The sequence below is a fragment of the Cricetulus griseus genome, chromosome 7 (assembly GCF_003668045.3).
Source record: "Cricetulus griseus strain 17A/GY chromosome 7, alternate assembly CriGri-PICRH-1.0, whole genome shotgun sequence".
Lineage (NCBI taxonomy): Eukaryota > Metazoa > Chordata > Mammalia > Rodentia > Cricetidae > Cricetulus > Cricetulus griseus.
This window is the reverse complement of record NC_048600.1, coordinates 110,302,217-110,318,927: the sequence shown is the minus strand read 5'-3', so window position 1 is coordinate 110,318,927 and position 16,711 is coordinate 110,302,217. Positions and strand designations below refer to the sequence as shown.

At 44.6% G+C, this 16,711-nt stretch overlaps 1 protein-coding gene across 1 annotated transcript in view; it reads left to right on the top strand.

Annotated features, from left to right (window-relative positions):
• Kpnb1 (karyopherin subunit beta 1) overlaps window positions 1–8,478 on the top strand; it is a 28,311-nt gene extending 19,833 nt beyond the window's left edge. Inside the window, exons 13-22 of the mRNA XM_027424175.2 lie at window positions 460–607; window positions 808–879; window positions 1,436–1,580; window positions 3,445–3,527; window positions 4,083–4,190; window positions 4,482–4,625; window positions 4,718–4,823; window positions 5,356–5,470; window positions 6,328–6,489; window positions 7,117–8,478. Coding sequence (XP_027279976.1) covers window positions 460–607; window positions 808–879; window positions 1,436–1,580; window positions 3,445–3,527; window positions 4,083–4,190; window positions 4,482–4,625; window positions 4,718–4,823; window positions 5,356–5,470; window positions 6,328–6,489; window position 7,117 — 1,084 coding nt within the window. The 3' untranslated portion in view covers window positions 7,118–8,478. The remainder of the gene's footprint in view (window positions 1–459; window positions 608–807; window positions 880–1,435; window positions 1,581–3,444; window positions 3,528–4,082; window positions 4,191–4,481; window positions 4,626–4,717; window positions 4,824–5,355; window positions 5,471–6,327; window positions 6,490–7,116) is intronic.
• The last annotated feature ends 8,233 nt before the right edge of the window (window positions 8,479–16,711 follow it).

Here is a 16,711-nt window from a genome sequence, read left to right as displayed (position 1 = left end):
TTGTGAGCCACCATATGGTTGCCGGGAATTGAACTCAGGACCTCTGGAAGAACAGTCAGTGCTTTTAACCAGTGAGCCATCTCTCCAGCCCCTTTGTTTTTGTTTTGTTGTTGTTGTTGGTTTTTCGAGACAGGGTTTCTCTGTGTAACTTTGGAGCCTATCCTGGCATTCGCTCTGGAGACTATGCTGGGCTTGAACTCACAGAGATCTGCCTGCCTCTGGCTCCCAAGTGCTAGGATTAAAGGCCTGTGCCAGTATACCTGGCTTGGTTCATTGATATTGCTAGGTTTGCTGTCATACCTATTTTACAGTACTAGAGGCTGAAACCATGGCTTTATGTGTGCTACATCACCAACCTCTGGTTTTCTGTTTTGGGGAAAATAGTCTGTTTTACCAGCTCGTTTTTTTCTGTTCCTTCTAAATTGAGGCCTTAACGGTTTTTGCTTTGTGTCCTTATAGACCTGATGGTCACCAGAACAACCTGAGAAGTTCTGCATATGAGTCTCTAATGGAAATTGTAAAAAATAGTGCCAAGGATTGTTACCCCGCAGTGCAGAAGACCACCCTGGTCATTATGGAAAGGCTGCAGCAGGTGCTTCAGATGGAGGTAAGACCGGGGAGTGTAAGCATTGTAGACTCGAGCACTGCCTTAAGCTCAGTCTCCAGAACCCAAAAGGCTTGCAGCTTACTTTCTGCTTTGCTTGCCTCTGCTTTCTGGTGGTTATGCTCACTGTTAGCATTCCAGAGGCCTGGTCATTGCTTCAAGTAGAAAATTTCCGTTACACATGATTTCCTTTTTTCTTTCAGTCCCATATCCAGAGCACATCAGATAGAATCCAGTTCAATGACCTTCAGTCTCTACTCTGCGCTACTCTTCAGGTACAATGGTGCCACCTCTCATTGTTTGTCTCTTTTGGCGGGGGGTGGGAGGGTGTTCTGTGCATAAAGTGCCTAAGAAGGCCGAAAGGGATGTTGGGTCTCTTCATATTGGAGTTACAGATGGTTGTAAGCTGTCGTGTGGGTGCAGGGGATCGAAAACCAGGTCTTGTGGAATACCAGCCATTGCTCTTAACAACTGAGCCTTTCAAATCTCTAGTAGGGCTGGGGTGTAGAGGGTAATGGTTCTGTCTGACAGGCAGATGCGGTGATGTTGTGTATCATAGGACTTTTTTCTGTGTGTGTGTGTGTGTGTGTGTGTGTGTGTGTGTGTGTGTGTGTGTGTGTGTGTGTGTGTTTCCAGTGAATTGAGAAATAGAAGAGATCATTGAAATGAATGTTTGATTAAAGATGATTTGCTGTGTCAGAATTCTTAAGGAAAATGTATTGCTTTTGCAAAAAGGGGGGAGGGGCAGGGGCTCTTTTTCAGAAAGGTGTATTTATGTCCTGATTGGTGGATTTAGAATTAACAGATCTTGAAATCTTGTTCATTTTACAGAATGTACTCCGGAAAGTCCAGCATCAAGATGCTCTGCAGATCTCTGATGTGGTCATGGCCTCCCTGTTGCGGATGTTCCAAAGCACAGCTGGGTCTGGGGGAGTGCAGGAAGATGCCCTGATGGCAGTTAGCACGCTGGTGGAAGGTGAGAGAGCAGCCAACCCCAGGCTCTGTACCCGCAGAGGGCAGGAGAAAGTGACTACATCACTGCCTTCCTGCCAGCCTCCATAAAGTAATGGCCAGCTAGTTTTAGCATCTACGTCAGAATGGCAGCCTTCCAGGGGTAGTTAGTGCTCATCAAAGGGTCTGTCAGGTTCCTTCTTCCCTTGAAAATCAATTTGCTTTATTAAGGGTTTCTCTTGTTTAAGGATAGAAGAAACAAGAAAGGTTCTGGTTCCATTCCTGCTTTTGGCACCGTCAGGTCTGGATTACAATGCTTTGGGCTTGAATAGATTGTAGGGCTTAGTGTCCTATGGAATAAACTATTGCCCGAGTTTTAGGAATTGATTGACTTCTATTGTACGTATGTATATCTAACTATACAAAATTGCTTTGAAAAACAGTATTCAGACTTATTTTTTAAGGGCACTTAAAGCATTTAAGAGCACATTGGAACTCTAGAATGCTTCATCAGAGGTGACCTTTAAATATATTAATAAGGCCATTATTTAAAGACCACTGTTGTGAGGACCAGTCCTATTTCTGGAATAAAGAGCCTGTGTCCAAAACCAGGTGAGATAGTAGATGCCTGTAGTTATACACTCTAAAGGCAGAGATAGGAGAATTTAGTTAGAGCCCAGCGTATGATACATAGTGAGTCGCCTCTGGGTAAAGAACTAAAGGATGCTAAGGATATATAGCTCAGTTGGCAGAGTATTTGTTTAAAGAGTAGGTAGCTCTGGGTGCCCCCAAAACAACATAAACTGCATAAACACACCTGTTCCTCTAGCTCTCAGGTAGTGCTGGCAGGAGGATCAGGAGCTCAGCATTACCCTCTGCTATACTGGGCATGCCTAGGATGCAGGAATCTTGGTGGGGCAGAGTTGGGGGAGCGCACACCTGTATGTTTGGTAAGCTGAGACAAGCTTTCGAGTTCTGAGGACACCTCAGCTATAGAGTGAGACCCTTGTACTAAGATAACAAAAGCAGGGCCTAGAAAGGTGTCTCAGAGTATTTGTTGCTCTTTCAGAGAACCAGAGTTTGGGTCCTAGCACCCATGTGAGGTGGCTTACAAACAACTGTTACTTCCTCTTCTAGCTTCTGCCAGCCAATGCACACACATAATATTTACAACATAAATAAGTAAAATTGATTAAGTAAATTAAAAGTATGGGGCTGGAGAGATGGCTCAGAGGTTAAGAGCACTGGCTGCTCTTCCAGAGGTCCTGATGAGTTCAATTCCCAGCAACCACATGGTAGCTCACAACCATTTGTTATGAGATCTGGTGCCCTCTTCTGGTGTGCAGATATACATGGAAGCAGAATGTTGTATACATAATAAATAAAATCTTAAAAAAAAAAATTAAAAGTATGACTCCTAAAATGATGGGAGTGTGGTGAGTAAGGCCATTCCAGCTGCTGTGCTCTGCAGTTCTGTCTGCCTTTCTCCATTCTTGCTGCTAAGAATTGAGCCTAGGGCCTTGCTCTACCACTGAGCCGCACCCCTGTCTTTCTGTTGTTTTTCCTGGCTGTGACTTGTTAAGGCCTTGCTTTGATCGACTAGGAAACCTTGTTTTCAAATTGGCTTCCCAGAGAGGAGGGGACATGAAGCAGCATTGCTAAGTCAATTAAAAATTATTCTTTCCTTGAAGTCCCTGCTACTTTACTTTGTTAGAGGAGCCTTGGCATTCTCCATGCGACATGTGAATTTGACCCTTCAAACAGAAAGCTTGAATGTCTTCATGATATAAATACTAATCAACACATATTCTGCCCAAAATGTTTGGGTTACTTGGTTCATGTAGTGCCCTTTGTTGCTGGGATTAGCTAATAGTTTGTTTCATTAACAGTATTGGGTGGTGAATTCCTCAAGTACATGGAGGCCTTTAAACCATTCCTGGGCATTGGATTGAAAAATTATGCTGAGTACCAGGTAGGATATGCTTTTCAAAATAGTGTCTTTGGTTTTCGTTTGTTTTCACATTGCTGAGAATCAGACTTTTGTAGCCTGTTGTATGCTAATGCTAGGTAAACACTTAACTAAACCATGAGCTCCATCCCAGTCCTCAAAATCATATGCTCTCATGAATGCAGCATGTAAGAGTAGTACAGGTGGAATCAGACTTCTGCAGCCTTAGCGTCTGCACTGGAGGTGCTCTGTGAAAAGAAGGATATTGGATCTGCCAGATAGAGATCACAGGTTGACTGCCTGAACAGTCCTAATTAAAGGGCAGCTGCCAAGTTACGTCACCACTGCCCTAAAGAGCAGCACTGTTTCCCATGTTCTGCACCATCATCCTTTCCTACTGATAACTCAGACAGCCCTGGTTCTCTTGCTAAATCTGGCTAAAATTCCATAATCTCCGCAAGGGAAGGATATGTTCTTTGATTCTGGTTCAAGTGAGGGACCGCTGACTAGGTAAAAGGAATACTGTACTCTGCTGGAAGCCTTTTCTTTTTGGGAAATCATTTCCTTGATTCTTTGCAGGTGTGTTTGGCAGCTGTTGGCTTAGTTGGAGACTTGTGCCGAGCCCTGCAGTCTAACATTTTACCTTTCTGTGATGAAGTCATGCAGCTGCTCCTGGAGAACTTGGGGGTGAGCATTTTGTTTTCTAATTGGTCAGTCTTTGAAAAAGTTTCCAGTTGGAAAATAATTTAAATCTCAAGGTCTGTGACAAGGAGCTGTAGATTCTTAGACACTGTCTGTGAACTTGGGGGGAAGAGAATTATTTATTGTCATAGACAAATCTAAAGTTGCAAAGTTAATTAAAGGAACATGTGTTCTTCTTGGAAATGGTAAAGTAAATATTTAATTTTTCTATCCAACAGTAACTCATTAGTTTTTGTGTCTCAAGTTTAAATTACCTTTTCTTTTTTTCCTTGCTAGAATGAGAATGTCCACAGGTCTGTGAAGCCACAGATTCTGTCTGTGTTTGGTGATATTGCTCTTGCCATTGGTGGAGAGTTTAAAAAATACCTAGAGGTCGTATTGAATACTCTGCAGCAGGCCTCCCAAGCCCAGGTGGACAAGGTAAGCTTGGAACTCTTCTAAGACCAGCTCTGATAGGAGCAGGACTGTTTATGGCCAGTGTGACAGAGCTTTTTGTTCTTTGTCTCTTACAGTCAGACTTTGACATGGTGGATTATCTGAACGAGTTAAGAGAAAGCTGCTTGGAAGCTTATACAGGAATCGTCCAAGGATTGAAGGGAGATCAGGAAAACGTACACCGTTGAGTATATAGCCCAGTTCCCAAAATCCACTGACCAGTGTAACTTAACTTACTGATGAATGAGCACCTGCTACATATAGGAAGAAAGGAAGGAGAAGTGGTGCCCTGATGAAAAGAGAGTGTTTGGGGGGAGGCAATAGATAGAAATTGGTATTTCTTCTGTGCTTCTTTTTGTTTTTCTTTTGTTTCTTTCCTTGTAGTAGAGATGGTGGAGTACAAGGGGACCAACCCCAGGGCTGCATGGTGTAGTAGCAAAGCTCCCCTACTGTACCGCACTGCTAGTGTTGTCTTTTTTAGGGTCCTGATGTGGCCATAGGGGAAAGTACAGCTATGCCAGTGTTCTCAAGCCCACAGTGGAAGTTTTTCCTTTGTGTTCCACTTGGGGGGCATAATTTTTTGGTATCACTTGGTATACCTGCTTGTCCAGCTGGAGCCTTACTATTGGGGTACAGTAGCAGTGGCCATATTGAAAAGAGGCTGAGTCCTGTCTAACATGGGACAGTTTAATCAGACCTCCTCTTTCCTTTATAGCGGATGTAATGCTGGTACAACCCAGAGTAGAATTTATTTTGTCTTTTATTGATCACATTGCTGGAGACGAGGATCATACAGATGGAGTTGTAGCGTGTGCTGCTGGACTGATAGGGTAAGTCATGCCGCCTTCCGCAGGACAGATGTGCACAGAGAAATGCCCCGCTCTGCACCCCAGACAGGACTTCTCTGCATAGCCCTGGCTGACCTAGAACCCGCCTGTCTCTGCCTCCCAAGTGCTGGGATTAAAGGCATGCGCCACCACTGCACACCTGGGGAAATGTTGAGTGCAAATGGCAGTAGTCCACAGAGGAGTGTTTTGTTTTTTCTTTTCTTTTTACTTCTTTTGAGAAGGTCTTTTTTTTTAATTTATTAATTATGTATATATTGCTCTGCCTGCACGTATGATGCCTGCACCACCAGAAGAGGGCACCAGATTTCATTACAGATGGTTGTGAGCCACAGTGTGGTTGCTGAGAATTGAAGTCAGGACCTCTGGAAGAGCAGTCAGTGCTCTTAACCTCTGAGCCATCTCTGCAGCTCCGCAGATTTGTGGCCCATGTTGACACTGAACTCATGATCCTTGTCAGCTTCTTCTGTTACAGGGTGTGCCACCACACTCAGTTAGCTATTAACATTGGGTGAGTCCTTCTAATACTTGCAACTTAATTTATTCCAGAAATCTCTTACAATTTTAAGAAATGAATGAGCCTGGCAGTGGTGGCACCCACCTTTAATCCCAGCACTCAGGAGGCATATGCAGGTGGATCTTTTTGAGTTAGAGGCCCACCTTGTCTACAGAGCAAGTTCCAGAATAGCAAGGGCTACATAGAGAAACCCTATCTCAAAAAGCCAGGAAAAAAAGTGAATGAATACTAAGAAACCCATAGTTGGCTTTGCCTGGTTTGGCAGCGTCACCCATGATACTGGTGCGGCCAGGAAGTCATTCTCAGGTGTGTTTGTTTTGCACAGGGACTTGTGTACAGCATTTGGGAAGGATGTACTGAAATTAGTAGAAGCTAGGCCAATGATCCATGAACTATTAACCGAAGGACGGAGATCGAAGACTAACAAAGCAAAGACCCTTGCTACGTGGGCAACAAAGGAACTGAGGAAACTGAAGAACCAAGCTTGGTAAGATCTTGTCTTCCCGCCTTCAGATCTTGGGAGGGTACATTTTCTTTTTTGGCTCCCCCCCCCCCCCAAGACAGGGTTTTTCTGTGTAACAGCCCTAGCTGTCCTGGAACTCACTCTGTAGACCAGAGATCTACCTGCCTCTGACTCCCAAGTGCTGAGATCAAAGGTGTGTACCACCACCACACAGTGAGAGGGTACATTTTTTTATCTATTTTGTTTCTATTTCCTTCTCCATGTCCCTTTATTAGTGCTGGGAATCAAACCTGTGTTTGGAGGTGAGGGTTTCTGTATGGAGCCCTGCTAGCGTAGATCTTGCTTTGTAGACCAGGCTGGCCTCGAACTCTTAAGATCCACCTGCCTCTGTCTCCCAAGTGCTGGGATTAAAGGTGTGTGCCACCGTATCTAGCCTTGAGAGTTCATTTATTGATTGCTTAGATATGAACTCAGGGCTTCACTTTTACTACTGAGCTACAGAACATGCTTCCTTATGGCAGCAGGTAGATGGTGCAAAGGAAGACAACAAAAATTATCAGTCTTTGAGAGTTGGCTAATCCCATTCATACGTAGGGGCAGTTCGGGATGTATGTAGCCACAGGATTGACCTCTTCATCCATTTGTTTTTAGATCTGGTACCATTGGGATGATGACCTGAGACCCCCACTGGAAATCTCCAATCTTTTGAAAAAACCCGGAAGTGAGGAGTGTGCACGGATGCTGAATGTTTGGGAATGAGAGGATGAGTGAGTGAGGCTTGAAAACACCACATTGAAAATCCTGCCACAGCCGACAACAGCAGTGCTGTTAGTGAGCTAAGTAAGCACTGACTTTGTAGAAAAACATAACATCAGCCATCTTGGAACAGAGAAACAATGGATTTACTTACTTATTAAAAACAAAGTTGTCTCTTCCCAGGGGAGGCTAGAACTAGCTTTCCTGTCTTGGCCGGTGCCGAATGGGATGACAGGTTTGGGAGAGGTGGACCTGGGTTCAGCTGTGGGGCTGTATTGTAAAAGGCAGCCTGGCCATTGCTACTGAGGAGAAAGATGGAGCCCGGGTCTTGAGCCCACCTTCACTGTACCGTTGCACTTGGTACTGTACATGTGCCCGTTAGAAGGCGCGTGGGGGATTTCACAGTCTGAGAATGAGTGTGTGTGAGTGAGGCGGTATCCACATTCTCAACTTCAAGTCATTGCAGTTTCTTTTTCCCAGAAAACAAAGGGGTTTGATGTTGCATTTCATAAACTAACTGAAGTTCTGGCTACTGATGCAGCACAAGAGACACGTTTTAAAAAGAATGAGGAAAGATGCTCTTTAGGTTTGGTTTGGTTTCATTTTTAATTATTCTAGGGAAAACACTGACGAATGGTCAGAGCTCCTGTCCTGATCTTTTCATCAAGGCGCCTTTTCTGATACTATGGTTCAGCTGTGAATGTAGCTGTGGGGGGAGGGGGGAGAAAAAGAAAACTCTGGAGTTAGAGGATATAGAAAAATAAAAGTACAGTTGTTACAAATAAAATGCAGACTTCAAAGACAGAAAAAGCCACAACCCAAACCAAATTTAAATGCTTGAAAATTGGCATCAGAAACAAGCTCTCTCCTGACTTATATTGTGGCAGTTTGAATGCCCCAGAAAACTGTGCCAAAGAGTTTAGAATACAATTGTACAATAAAAGTAAATACAAGCTCAAAACTGAAAACTTCAGGTAACTATTTTGAATTGCAAATGACAAAAATTTAATGTTGAACGATCTGATAAAATAACCATTTGGAAACTGCTTGGCCTTCTGTTCTTTTCTTTGATTGACTGCAATGCGGTATTGGTCTCTTGCTGCACTTCAAAACCAACTAACCAATAAAACAAATTTGTGTGTGTGTGTATATACGTATACACATACACTAACTACAACTGTTGTGATGAAAATGGCACTAGGAAAAGGTTCTATTTTTCCACTGAAGTTGAAGATGAATAAAATGGTGTCAAACATTGCCCTGCTCACACGCTTTAGTATTTTTTTAAAGTGTGATGTGCTGTGATTACCATAAATCAGAATTATCTTCCCTTTTGAAAGGGAACAAGGCCCCCTGAATTTTAGTTTTTCAGCAATAAGAAAGGATTTCTGTGAACTGGCCCTCTTGGCTTGTGCAGACCTTAGGAGATTTGCTGGCGTTTGGATATGCTGCTTTGAGGAAATGATAATAGAAACCAAGGGAGTTTGTAGTACTTCCTGGTAGTTGGAAGATTTAAAACACAAAACCCTCAATTCCCACTTCATTTCCATTGTAGTAGAGGGTATTGGTGTAGGTTTTCTCCACAACTCCTTTCATCCCCCTTCCCTGTCTAAGCCCGTTCCTCAGGGGGACTGGGTCTGTTTGCCTGTCCATACGCAGCATCTGTAGTAGCTCTTTACAGGGTATCAGATATTGTGCCTTTTGGTGCCAGGTTCAGAGTCAAAGTGCCGATCTGATCTGTGACCCGGTGTATAAAAAAGTATTTGAAGGAGAGAGGCTCCATTGTGAGCCAAGCAGTAACTAGGACTCGAGCCCTAGTGGGAAGAGAGGCCCAGGCCTCTGAATGCCTTGCTTCCACCCTTGCTGTTTTTTCAGATTTACTAACCATTCCTGATACTAGATAGGGTTGGGGCAGGGCTTAGGGAGGGCAGAAATATTGGTGGAAAGGAAAAAACAATCTGATCATTCCTCAGTGCTACCCATTTCTGTCCTGTGTGGGCTGCTTAGCGAGACAGCAGGGGAATAAAGTACACCGAGAACCATGATGAAAACAAAACCTTGCGTGTGTTTTGTCATGTTTTGTTCCAGGGAAGCAGTTGACAAGTGCTGTTACTAAAGCTTTCTCTCAGATGCATTCAGTGCTGGAGAGGAGGAAATGGGCTGGTTGGATTGTGGTCTTGGTGCCTTGCTATTCTGCACTGCTTATGCGTTTTATCTTTTTAGTTACCTTCAGCTACTGTTTTCTACCATCTGGGTGGGTGTCTTTAATCAGTTAAGGCAACTGAACTCAAAATGCTCTTTGTCCACTCCCTGTCTGGGCCTTCCCCACCCGGAGTCTTGGCACATTCCTTCAAGAATGTAGTTACCGTCTGCTTGGAAAGATGTCAGTGCAAATGTGAAGAAAATGGGCATCAAAGTAGACTTGGGTTTGCCACGAGTGGCAGCTGCCTGCACCAATTACATTGGTTAATTTTGCTTTTCCTTTTTCTCAGTTCCCCCAGCCCTCTCTCCCTCTGTGTTGAAATGTTGAAGTTTTAGCTGTCAGAGGCAACTGTAATCCTGCCCTAGGGTCTGTGGAGACTTGGAGAGACTTGCTCAGTATGGTGTTCAGAACCAAGCAGTCTCCTTACTCTTTACTATTTTAAGATGTGTGTAGTCTGACTTTAGAAGAAGTCCAAATTCCATCAGCTTTGATAGCATCAATCTGTAATTGGCATTCAGAATGCCGTTGGCATGCCAGTCTGTGATGGCATTAAAGACCTGTTAAAACACTTGAGCCCAACTTTATTAACCAAAACTGATACCACCACCTTTATCTTCTGAATAAAGTCCGCTTTATTTTTATTTTCAACATCTTGCTGCTTCATTCTTTGTTTCAGATGTTGTCACTGCTGTGGCTGTGAAGTGAACGGTTTGGAAAAGGCTAAAGTGTGTGTGTGTGTGTGTGTGTGTGTGTGTGTGCAAATAAAGGGACTAAGCATTGTGTAAGTGCAATAGATGAATTGCCCTCTGAGTGAGGCATAGACAGAAGGTGGGTACCCTGCAGGAGGCCTGCTGAAGAGACCGAGGAAGTGGGGAGGTTGTCCTGCAAGCTTTCAGGATGAGACCCTGGTGGTGACCCACCCGATGTTCCTGTTTACTTAGCCTCCAACAAAGAACGATTTCTTTCCCTCTCTGAAATATTGTGTTTAAACTGAATCTTATGTTTAAACTGGGTCTTTTCCTTCCTCCTGCTTGACTGGCCCAGTGGCACCCAGTGACTTAACTGCCTTTTAAAGTAACATGCATGTCCCCCAGCCCCCAGCTTTCCATACTGCACACTTCATAAGGAAGTCCTGACATCTAGCCTGCATTGTACAGCTGTCTCCATATGTTGTATAATCAACAGTAGGAACTGAAATGATTATGTGAGGGAGAAACAGTTGTGTTTTCTGTCTATTGTGAAGATTACTGTATAAAAGTGACTTGATTGTCACAAACCTGTTAGATCATGAGCCACAGCCATTGACCAAGAACAGGTGTGTTTCCGGATCAGGCTGCTGTCCAGAAAGTTCTTCATTTCCCTTCAGTGCTGCGTTTAACTATAGTGTTACTTGAATGCGCCTCACTAAATCTGTTTAATCTACCTCAAGTGAAAAACAGCAGGTTTTTATTGTTACACTGTATCTTAACTGTCAGAACAACCTTAGTCTGTTTTACCCTTTCAGTGAGTGAGGAGCAGGAAGGTTACTAGACTAAGGTTGCAGGGAGCCAGAAGTTCCTGGGTCTACCCTGATGGTGTAGTCCTGTGTTAGCACCATCTAAATATATTTTCAACTTGTTTACTCATTGGTTGCCTTTCCCTACTATAACATAGGCTTGCTAGTGCAGTGATTGCCTTTTTGGTTGTTGGTGGTTTGTTTTTGTGGACAGGGTCTCTGTGTCCCTGGCTGTCTTAGAACTCTGACCATGCTGGCCTCAAACTCGGAGATCTACCTGCCTCTGCCTTCTTTGTGCTGGGATTAAAGGTGTGTGCTAATGTGTCCACTCCTGGTTAGCCTCTTAACCTTAGGTAAAATGAAGGAATAGCAATAGGATTGGTCAGTCATTAGCCAGTATTAATAGGGCATCCATTTTGTGCACATAGTCAGATACCAAGCCTGAAACAGGTACCTCACAGCAATAAATGCCATTCATGTAATGAAGATACCATTTTAGTCCCATTTTTCAGATGAGGGCTGGTACACAGGAGCTAAGAACCTTGATAGCTTCCCAGTGACCACCCAGAGGCTGTGTACTGAGTATCAGTTGGTATTTTTGAAATTTAGTCCCAAGGCCATTTTGTATTATTAATTCTGTAATAAGATTTGATTGTATACCACTCTATCTGGGGGACAACAAGATGCCTCTGGGATAGAGGGGACTTGACACACAAATCTGACAACCTGAGTTCAATTCCTAGATGACATGGTGGAATGGGAGATTCATTCTTAATAGTTGTTCTCCTGCACACACTCTCCATGGCATGAGCATGTCTACAGTAACATCATACACAGTAAAAACACTGCTTCAGTGACAGTGGTATGGTAACAGGATCTCCCTATACAGTGGGTTTGTCTTCAACATGAGATCTTAGCCTCTTGAGTATTATGGTTACCAGCGTGTGCTACCATAGTGAGCTAAAAACTGCAAGTTTTATTGGGGCTAGAGAGACGGTTCTGATGCTGGGCGGTGGTGGTGCACGCCTTTGATCCCAGCACTCAGGAGGCAGAGGCAGACGGATCTCTGTGAGTTTGAGATCAGCCTGGTCTTCAAAGAGAGTTCCAGGACAGTCTCCAAACCTACAGAGAAACCCTGTCTAGGAAAACAAAAAAATGAGTACTGACTTTTTTCCAGAGGGCCTGGGTTCAATTCCCAGCAATGCATGGTGGCTCACAATCATCTGTAACTCATGTGCCAGAGGATTGAATGCCCCCTTTGGGACCAGGTGCACATTGATGTACATACATACATACAGGCAAACTACTCGTTCTTTTAAAAATTAAGTTTTACTGCCTTGCTGCATTTGATAAGTGCATACCTTTAATCCCAGAACCCAGGAGGCATAAACCAACAAATATGAGTTCAACTCCTACCTGGTCTACATAGTTCCAGGACAGCTAGAGTGACGTAGTAAGAAGCTGGCTCAAAAAACAAAAAAAGAAAGATTGTCTCTGAGTGTGAGACTGCATGGGTTTATGTGCACTGCATGTATGTGGACAGAAGGCTAGAGAACATCAAATCCTCATGCAAGTGCAGTTGGAGGATTGTGAGCCACCTGGTGTGGGTACTGGGAACTGAACCTGGGTCCTCTGCAAGAGCAGTGAGTGCTCTTAGCCACTGAGCCATCTTTCTAGTCCAAACTATCTTGTGGGTGGTTGGCCCATATTAGCCTGGAACTTGTGGCCTCCATACTGCCTCAACCCAAGTAGTGAGATTATAGGCATTTATATTCAATATAATTGCCAAATTCAATTCACTGGGTGGGATGGGGGTTGCCTCGGTGTGTTTGTGTCTGTCTAGCTTGCCTGTCTTACCTAAGACGGACTTTCTTCCTATTTCAAGTTTGAGCCAAACCATCTCTACTTCTGCTCCATTTCCCCCCTGAGCCAAAATCTTCTTGAAATAGTATCTGGTGCCTGGTAGGCACAAAGGCCCAAGGTTGCTGAGTAAGCAGCATATCTGAACTACCTGCTAATTCTGCAATGCAGCCCAGGCAGGAAACCTGTGAGGCCTGGGCCACCTTCCCTTTCCAGATGCTCCTTGCCCTCAAGTTCCCAAAAGCTGAGCTGTCTGCAGAGTGAAAATGCATTTACCTTTGCCTGCAGGCCTGAGGTCTGGATGCAGAGGGGTAACTGTCACCATCCTGAGGATGAGACAGTCATGGACTGTCTGGGTAAGTTTTCCGTAGTAATGACAGTCACTGTTATTTACTGAGTACTACCCTCCAGTTAACCCTTTTTAATCCTCAGTTTCCTCATTTGTAAAATGAATTCCTGTGAAAGAGAAGGCATAGGAATTTTGTAATACAAGGCTTTGGACATAAATTAGATAACCAATCAATCAAATGACAAGTACTAGACGCTGAAGGCACTGGAGATACAATAAACTGAACTAAACACCCCAAACCCATTTCCTGTGGGGCTCCTGTTCATGGGTAATGAGTACAAAGTATTCAATAACTAATAAAACTTTTTGAGAGAGGGTTTCTCTGTGTAACAGTCCTAGCTGCCCTGGAACTCACTGTAGACCAGGCTGGCCTCAAACTCCGAGAGATCCACCTGCCTCTGCCTCCCAAGTGCTGCGATTAAAGGCATGAGCTACCATCTGACTTTAAAACTTCCTTTTAAAAAAAAAATTGAAGTCTTTTAAGTGTGTTTGTGTTTTACTTGCATATGTATGTATGTGTACCACATCCTTTCCTGGTGCCCAAGGGAGCATCCAATCCCCCAAACTAGAGTTACAGATGGTTGTGAGCCACTGAGTGGATGCTGCAAATCAAACCTGGGTTCTATGAAAGAGCAACAAGTGCTCTTTTCGAGCCAGGGTTTCTCTGTGGCTTTGGAGGCTGTCCTGGAACTAGCTCTTGTAGACCAGGCTGGTCTCAAACTCACGGGGATCCTCCTGCCTCTACCTCCAGAGTGCTGGGGTTAAAGGCATGTGCCACCACCACCCAGTTTAATTTGTGTTTTCATGTATATGTACCATATACATGGCTAGTGCTGGAAGAAGCCAGAAGTCGGTATTGGGTTCCCTGGAACTGGAGTTAAAAGCAGGTGTGAGCCACCTGCCAGGTGGGTGCCGGAAACCAAGCCTGGCCCTCTGCAAGAACAGCCAGTGCTCTTAATGGATGAGCCATCTTCCAGCTCCTATCTTTGCCTTAATTTTTTTTTTTAATACAATAAGTCCAGGCTCATTTGGAATTTGCTATGTAGCTGGGAAGATTTTAAACTCTGTTCTTGCCTCTTGAGTGCTGGGTTATAGATATAAGGAGCTATGCCCAGATTTATTATTTATTTATTTTTGCTTTTTTGAGGTAACAGGTCTAAGTTGCCCAGGCTGGGCTTGATTTCACAATCCTCCAGTCTCAGCTTCCCAACTAGCTGGTATTAAGAGCACATACCACTGGAGATGTGCTCTGTGGTCAAGCAGTTTCCCGACATACATAAAACCCAGGTTTGTCCCCCAGCACAAATAATTTTGACTTTGGATAAAAATAAACATCCTTTTTGAGAACATGAAACATTTAATTATAAAATACCCTGACATAGCTCATCTCCCCAAAGCCCTGCTCCTGGAGGTCCCAGTTTCTCTGAGTCAGTGCAGGAATGGCTTTACCCCTGCTGCCTTCACCTCTGTCCCCAGAGGAGACCAACAGCTACCTTGGTAGCCCATGATGGTTCCACAGTGACCCTAACCCTGAGGTCTGGAAGCAAAGCATCGAAGGTGGCACCAGACCCTGTACTATCACATGTATCTAATCAACTTTGCCCAACAGCTATTTGAGTCATCTTTTGATTCAGCCTAATGCCACTTCCTCCTACTCTTTTTCAGGCAAGAATGGAATAGGAAAGACAAAGTCTTTCTCCAGAGCAAGAGTCATGGGAGTGGGAGACAGGCTGTCCCTGATGGCTTCCAGGAAGAATGCTTCTAGGGCTCTCAGCTTTAACACTCTTTACTTGAGGACAGCAGTAGGTCCTCTCTCACCACACCCGAGGCCAGTTAGGAAGGTTTCACAGTCTAACCAGCCCCCAGCACACCTCCCTCTTCCCTTAGCTCCCCCCTCCCCTTATCATTCCCCTGATACTTCCCTTCTGTCTCCATGATATGAGCCCAGGTGGTTTCAGGGCTCTTAGAAAGACTTAGACCAAGCCCAGCTTTCTCAGAGTAGTGAAGTCACACAAGTTCAAGTCACATGGTTTTGTCCCTTTATCAACAATTCAGAACATGCCTTCTAACCCTTCAGGGTTTCTCTCTATGGCTGTGTCATCTGTCGCTCTTCCTAGACAACCCTGAAGCCTCGCCTTCCTTCATTTCTTCTCTGTGGCTGATACTACTGGTTCCTCCTCCCCTGGCCTCCAGCACTGGAGCAAGCCCAGCACCTTACATTTAGCTACTTGGCAAGAGCTCTGTCACTGACCTACACTCCCACCTAGCAGGAGGATAGGACAGCCAGCCCACTCCCAGACCCACGGGCAAGGTAGTATTCTTTTCCTTCAGGCTCCACAATTTGTCTTGTGAAGCAGGAGCCATGCAAGGAGGTTTCTTGGGACTTTACAACATAGCCCATAATGGTCTCCAAGCCCCAGTGCTCCCACACACAGGTGGAGGCCACATGGCCATCTTCATTTCATCTAGCTACGTCTGCTTCCCAATGCTGGGATTAAAGGCAAGCACTACCATGCCCGGCTTCCAACTCTTTTTTTTTTTTTTTAATTACGGATTCCTATTTTTATTTTTCTGACTCTTCTACTAGAATGTAAATTCCATGAGAGCAAAAAAGGCATACTTCTTGCTGTACCCTCAACATCTAGTGCATCATGGGTGTTTGAGAAATTTTTGTAAAAAGTCAGGCATGTGGTTCACTCCTGTAATCCTCTCCCTGAAGAGATGGGCCGAAGCTAGAAGATTGCTTTGAGTTTGATGCCACAGAGTGTGACTGTGTCTCAAAATACCCCCAACATAATTTTTGAGTATTTTTATTAAATAAATGTAGTGACCATGGGCTGAAGTGCATTCATGTCCTTAGAATGGACTGACATGAACAAGAGCTAGAAATAGAATGTACTGAGATCAGGGCCAAACTTAGGGGCAGGTTTTCAGGCATCTAAGTCTGTTGGGCTTTTGCCACCAGCCATGTAGATCCCAGGATAGAACCACCTGGCTCTAGGGCACCAGGTGACTCACTTAGGCTTGTACTCCGAGCAGCCAGCAGCTGCAGGGGCTGACTCACCCTGGAGAGAGTACTCAGAAGGTACCTGGACCCCACTGTCTTACAGCAAGGGAGGGCTTGCCATAGCCAACTCTTCCCAATCTTACATGGCTCACACTTCACAAGAGAAATTGTGGAGCCTGAAGGAAAAGGACACCTACCTTTTCCTTGGGTCTAGTGAGTGGGGTGGCCTATGTTAGTCAGCTTGCCTTCATATCTACAGGATAGGTGGGTCATCTACATGGCTCAGAGAAAGTTAGCGCTTGCTTGGCCAGCAAGTAGCTGACCTGCCTTTGTGTTCTGGACTATAAAAGGGAGCAGGCCAACAGGAGGAGGCCAAGCCAGTGAGACTCCCCTCCTTTGAAAAGTGTCCAAGACCAGGGCTGGCCATCCTGGGAGAAGCAGCTTACCCTAGCCTAGCATTTTTCTCTACAGTGGAGAAGATGACAACTGCCCTTGTTTCTCAAAGCTCATGCAGAACAAGAGACCTTTTCTCTTTCATCCTCCCCTTCTCAGAAGCGCTTCTGCTAGAAGCCAGAA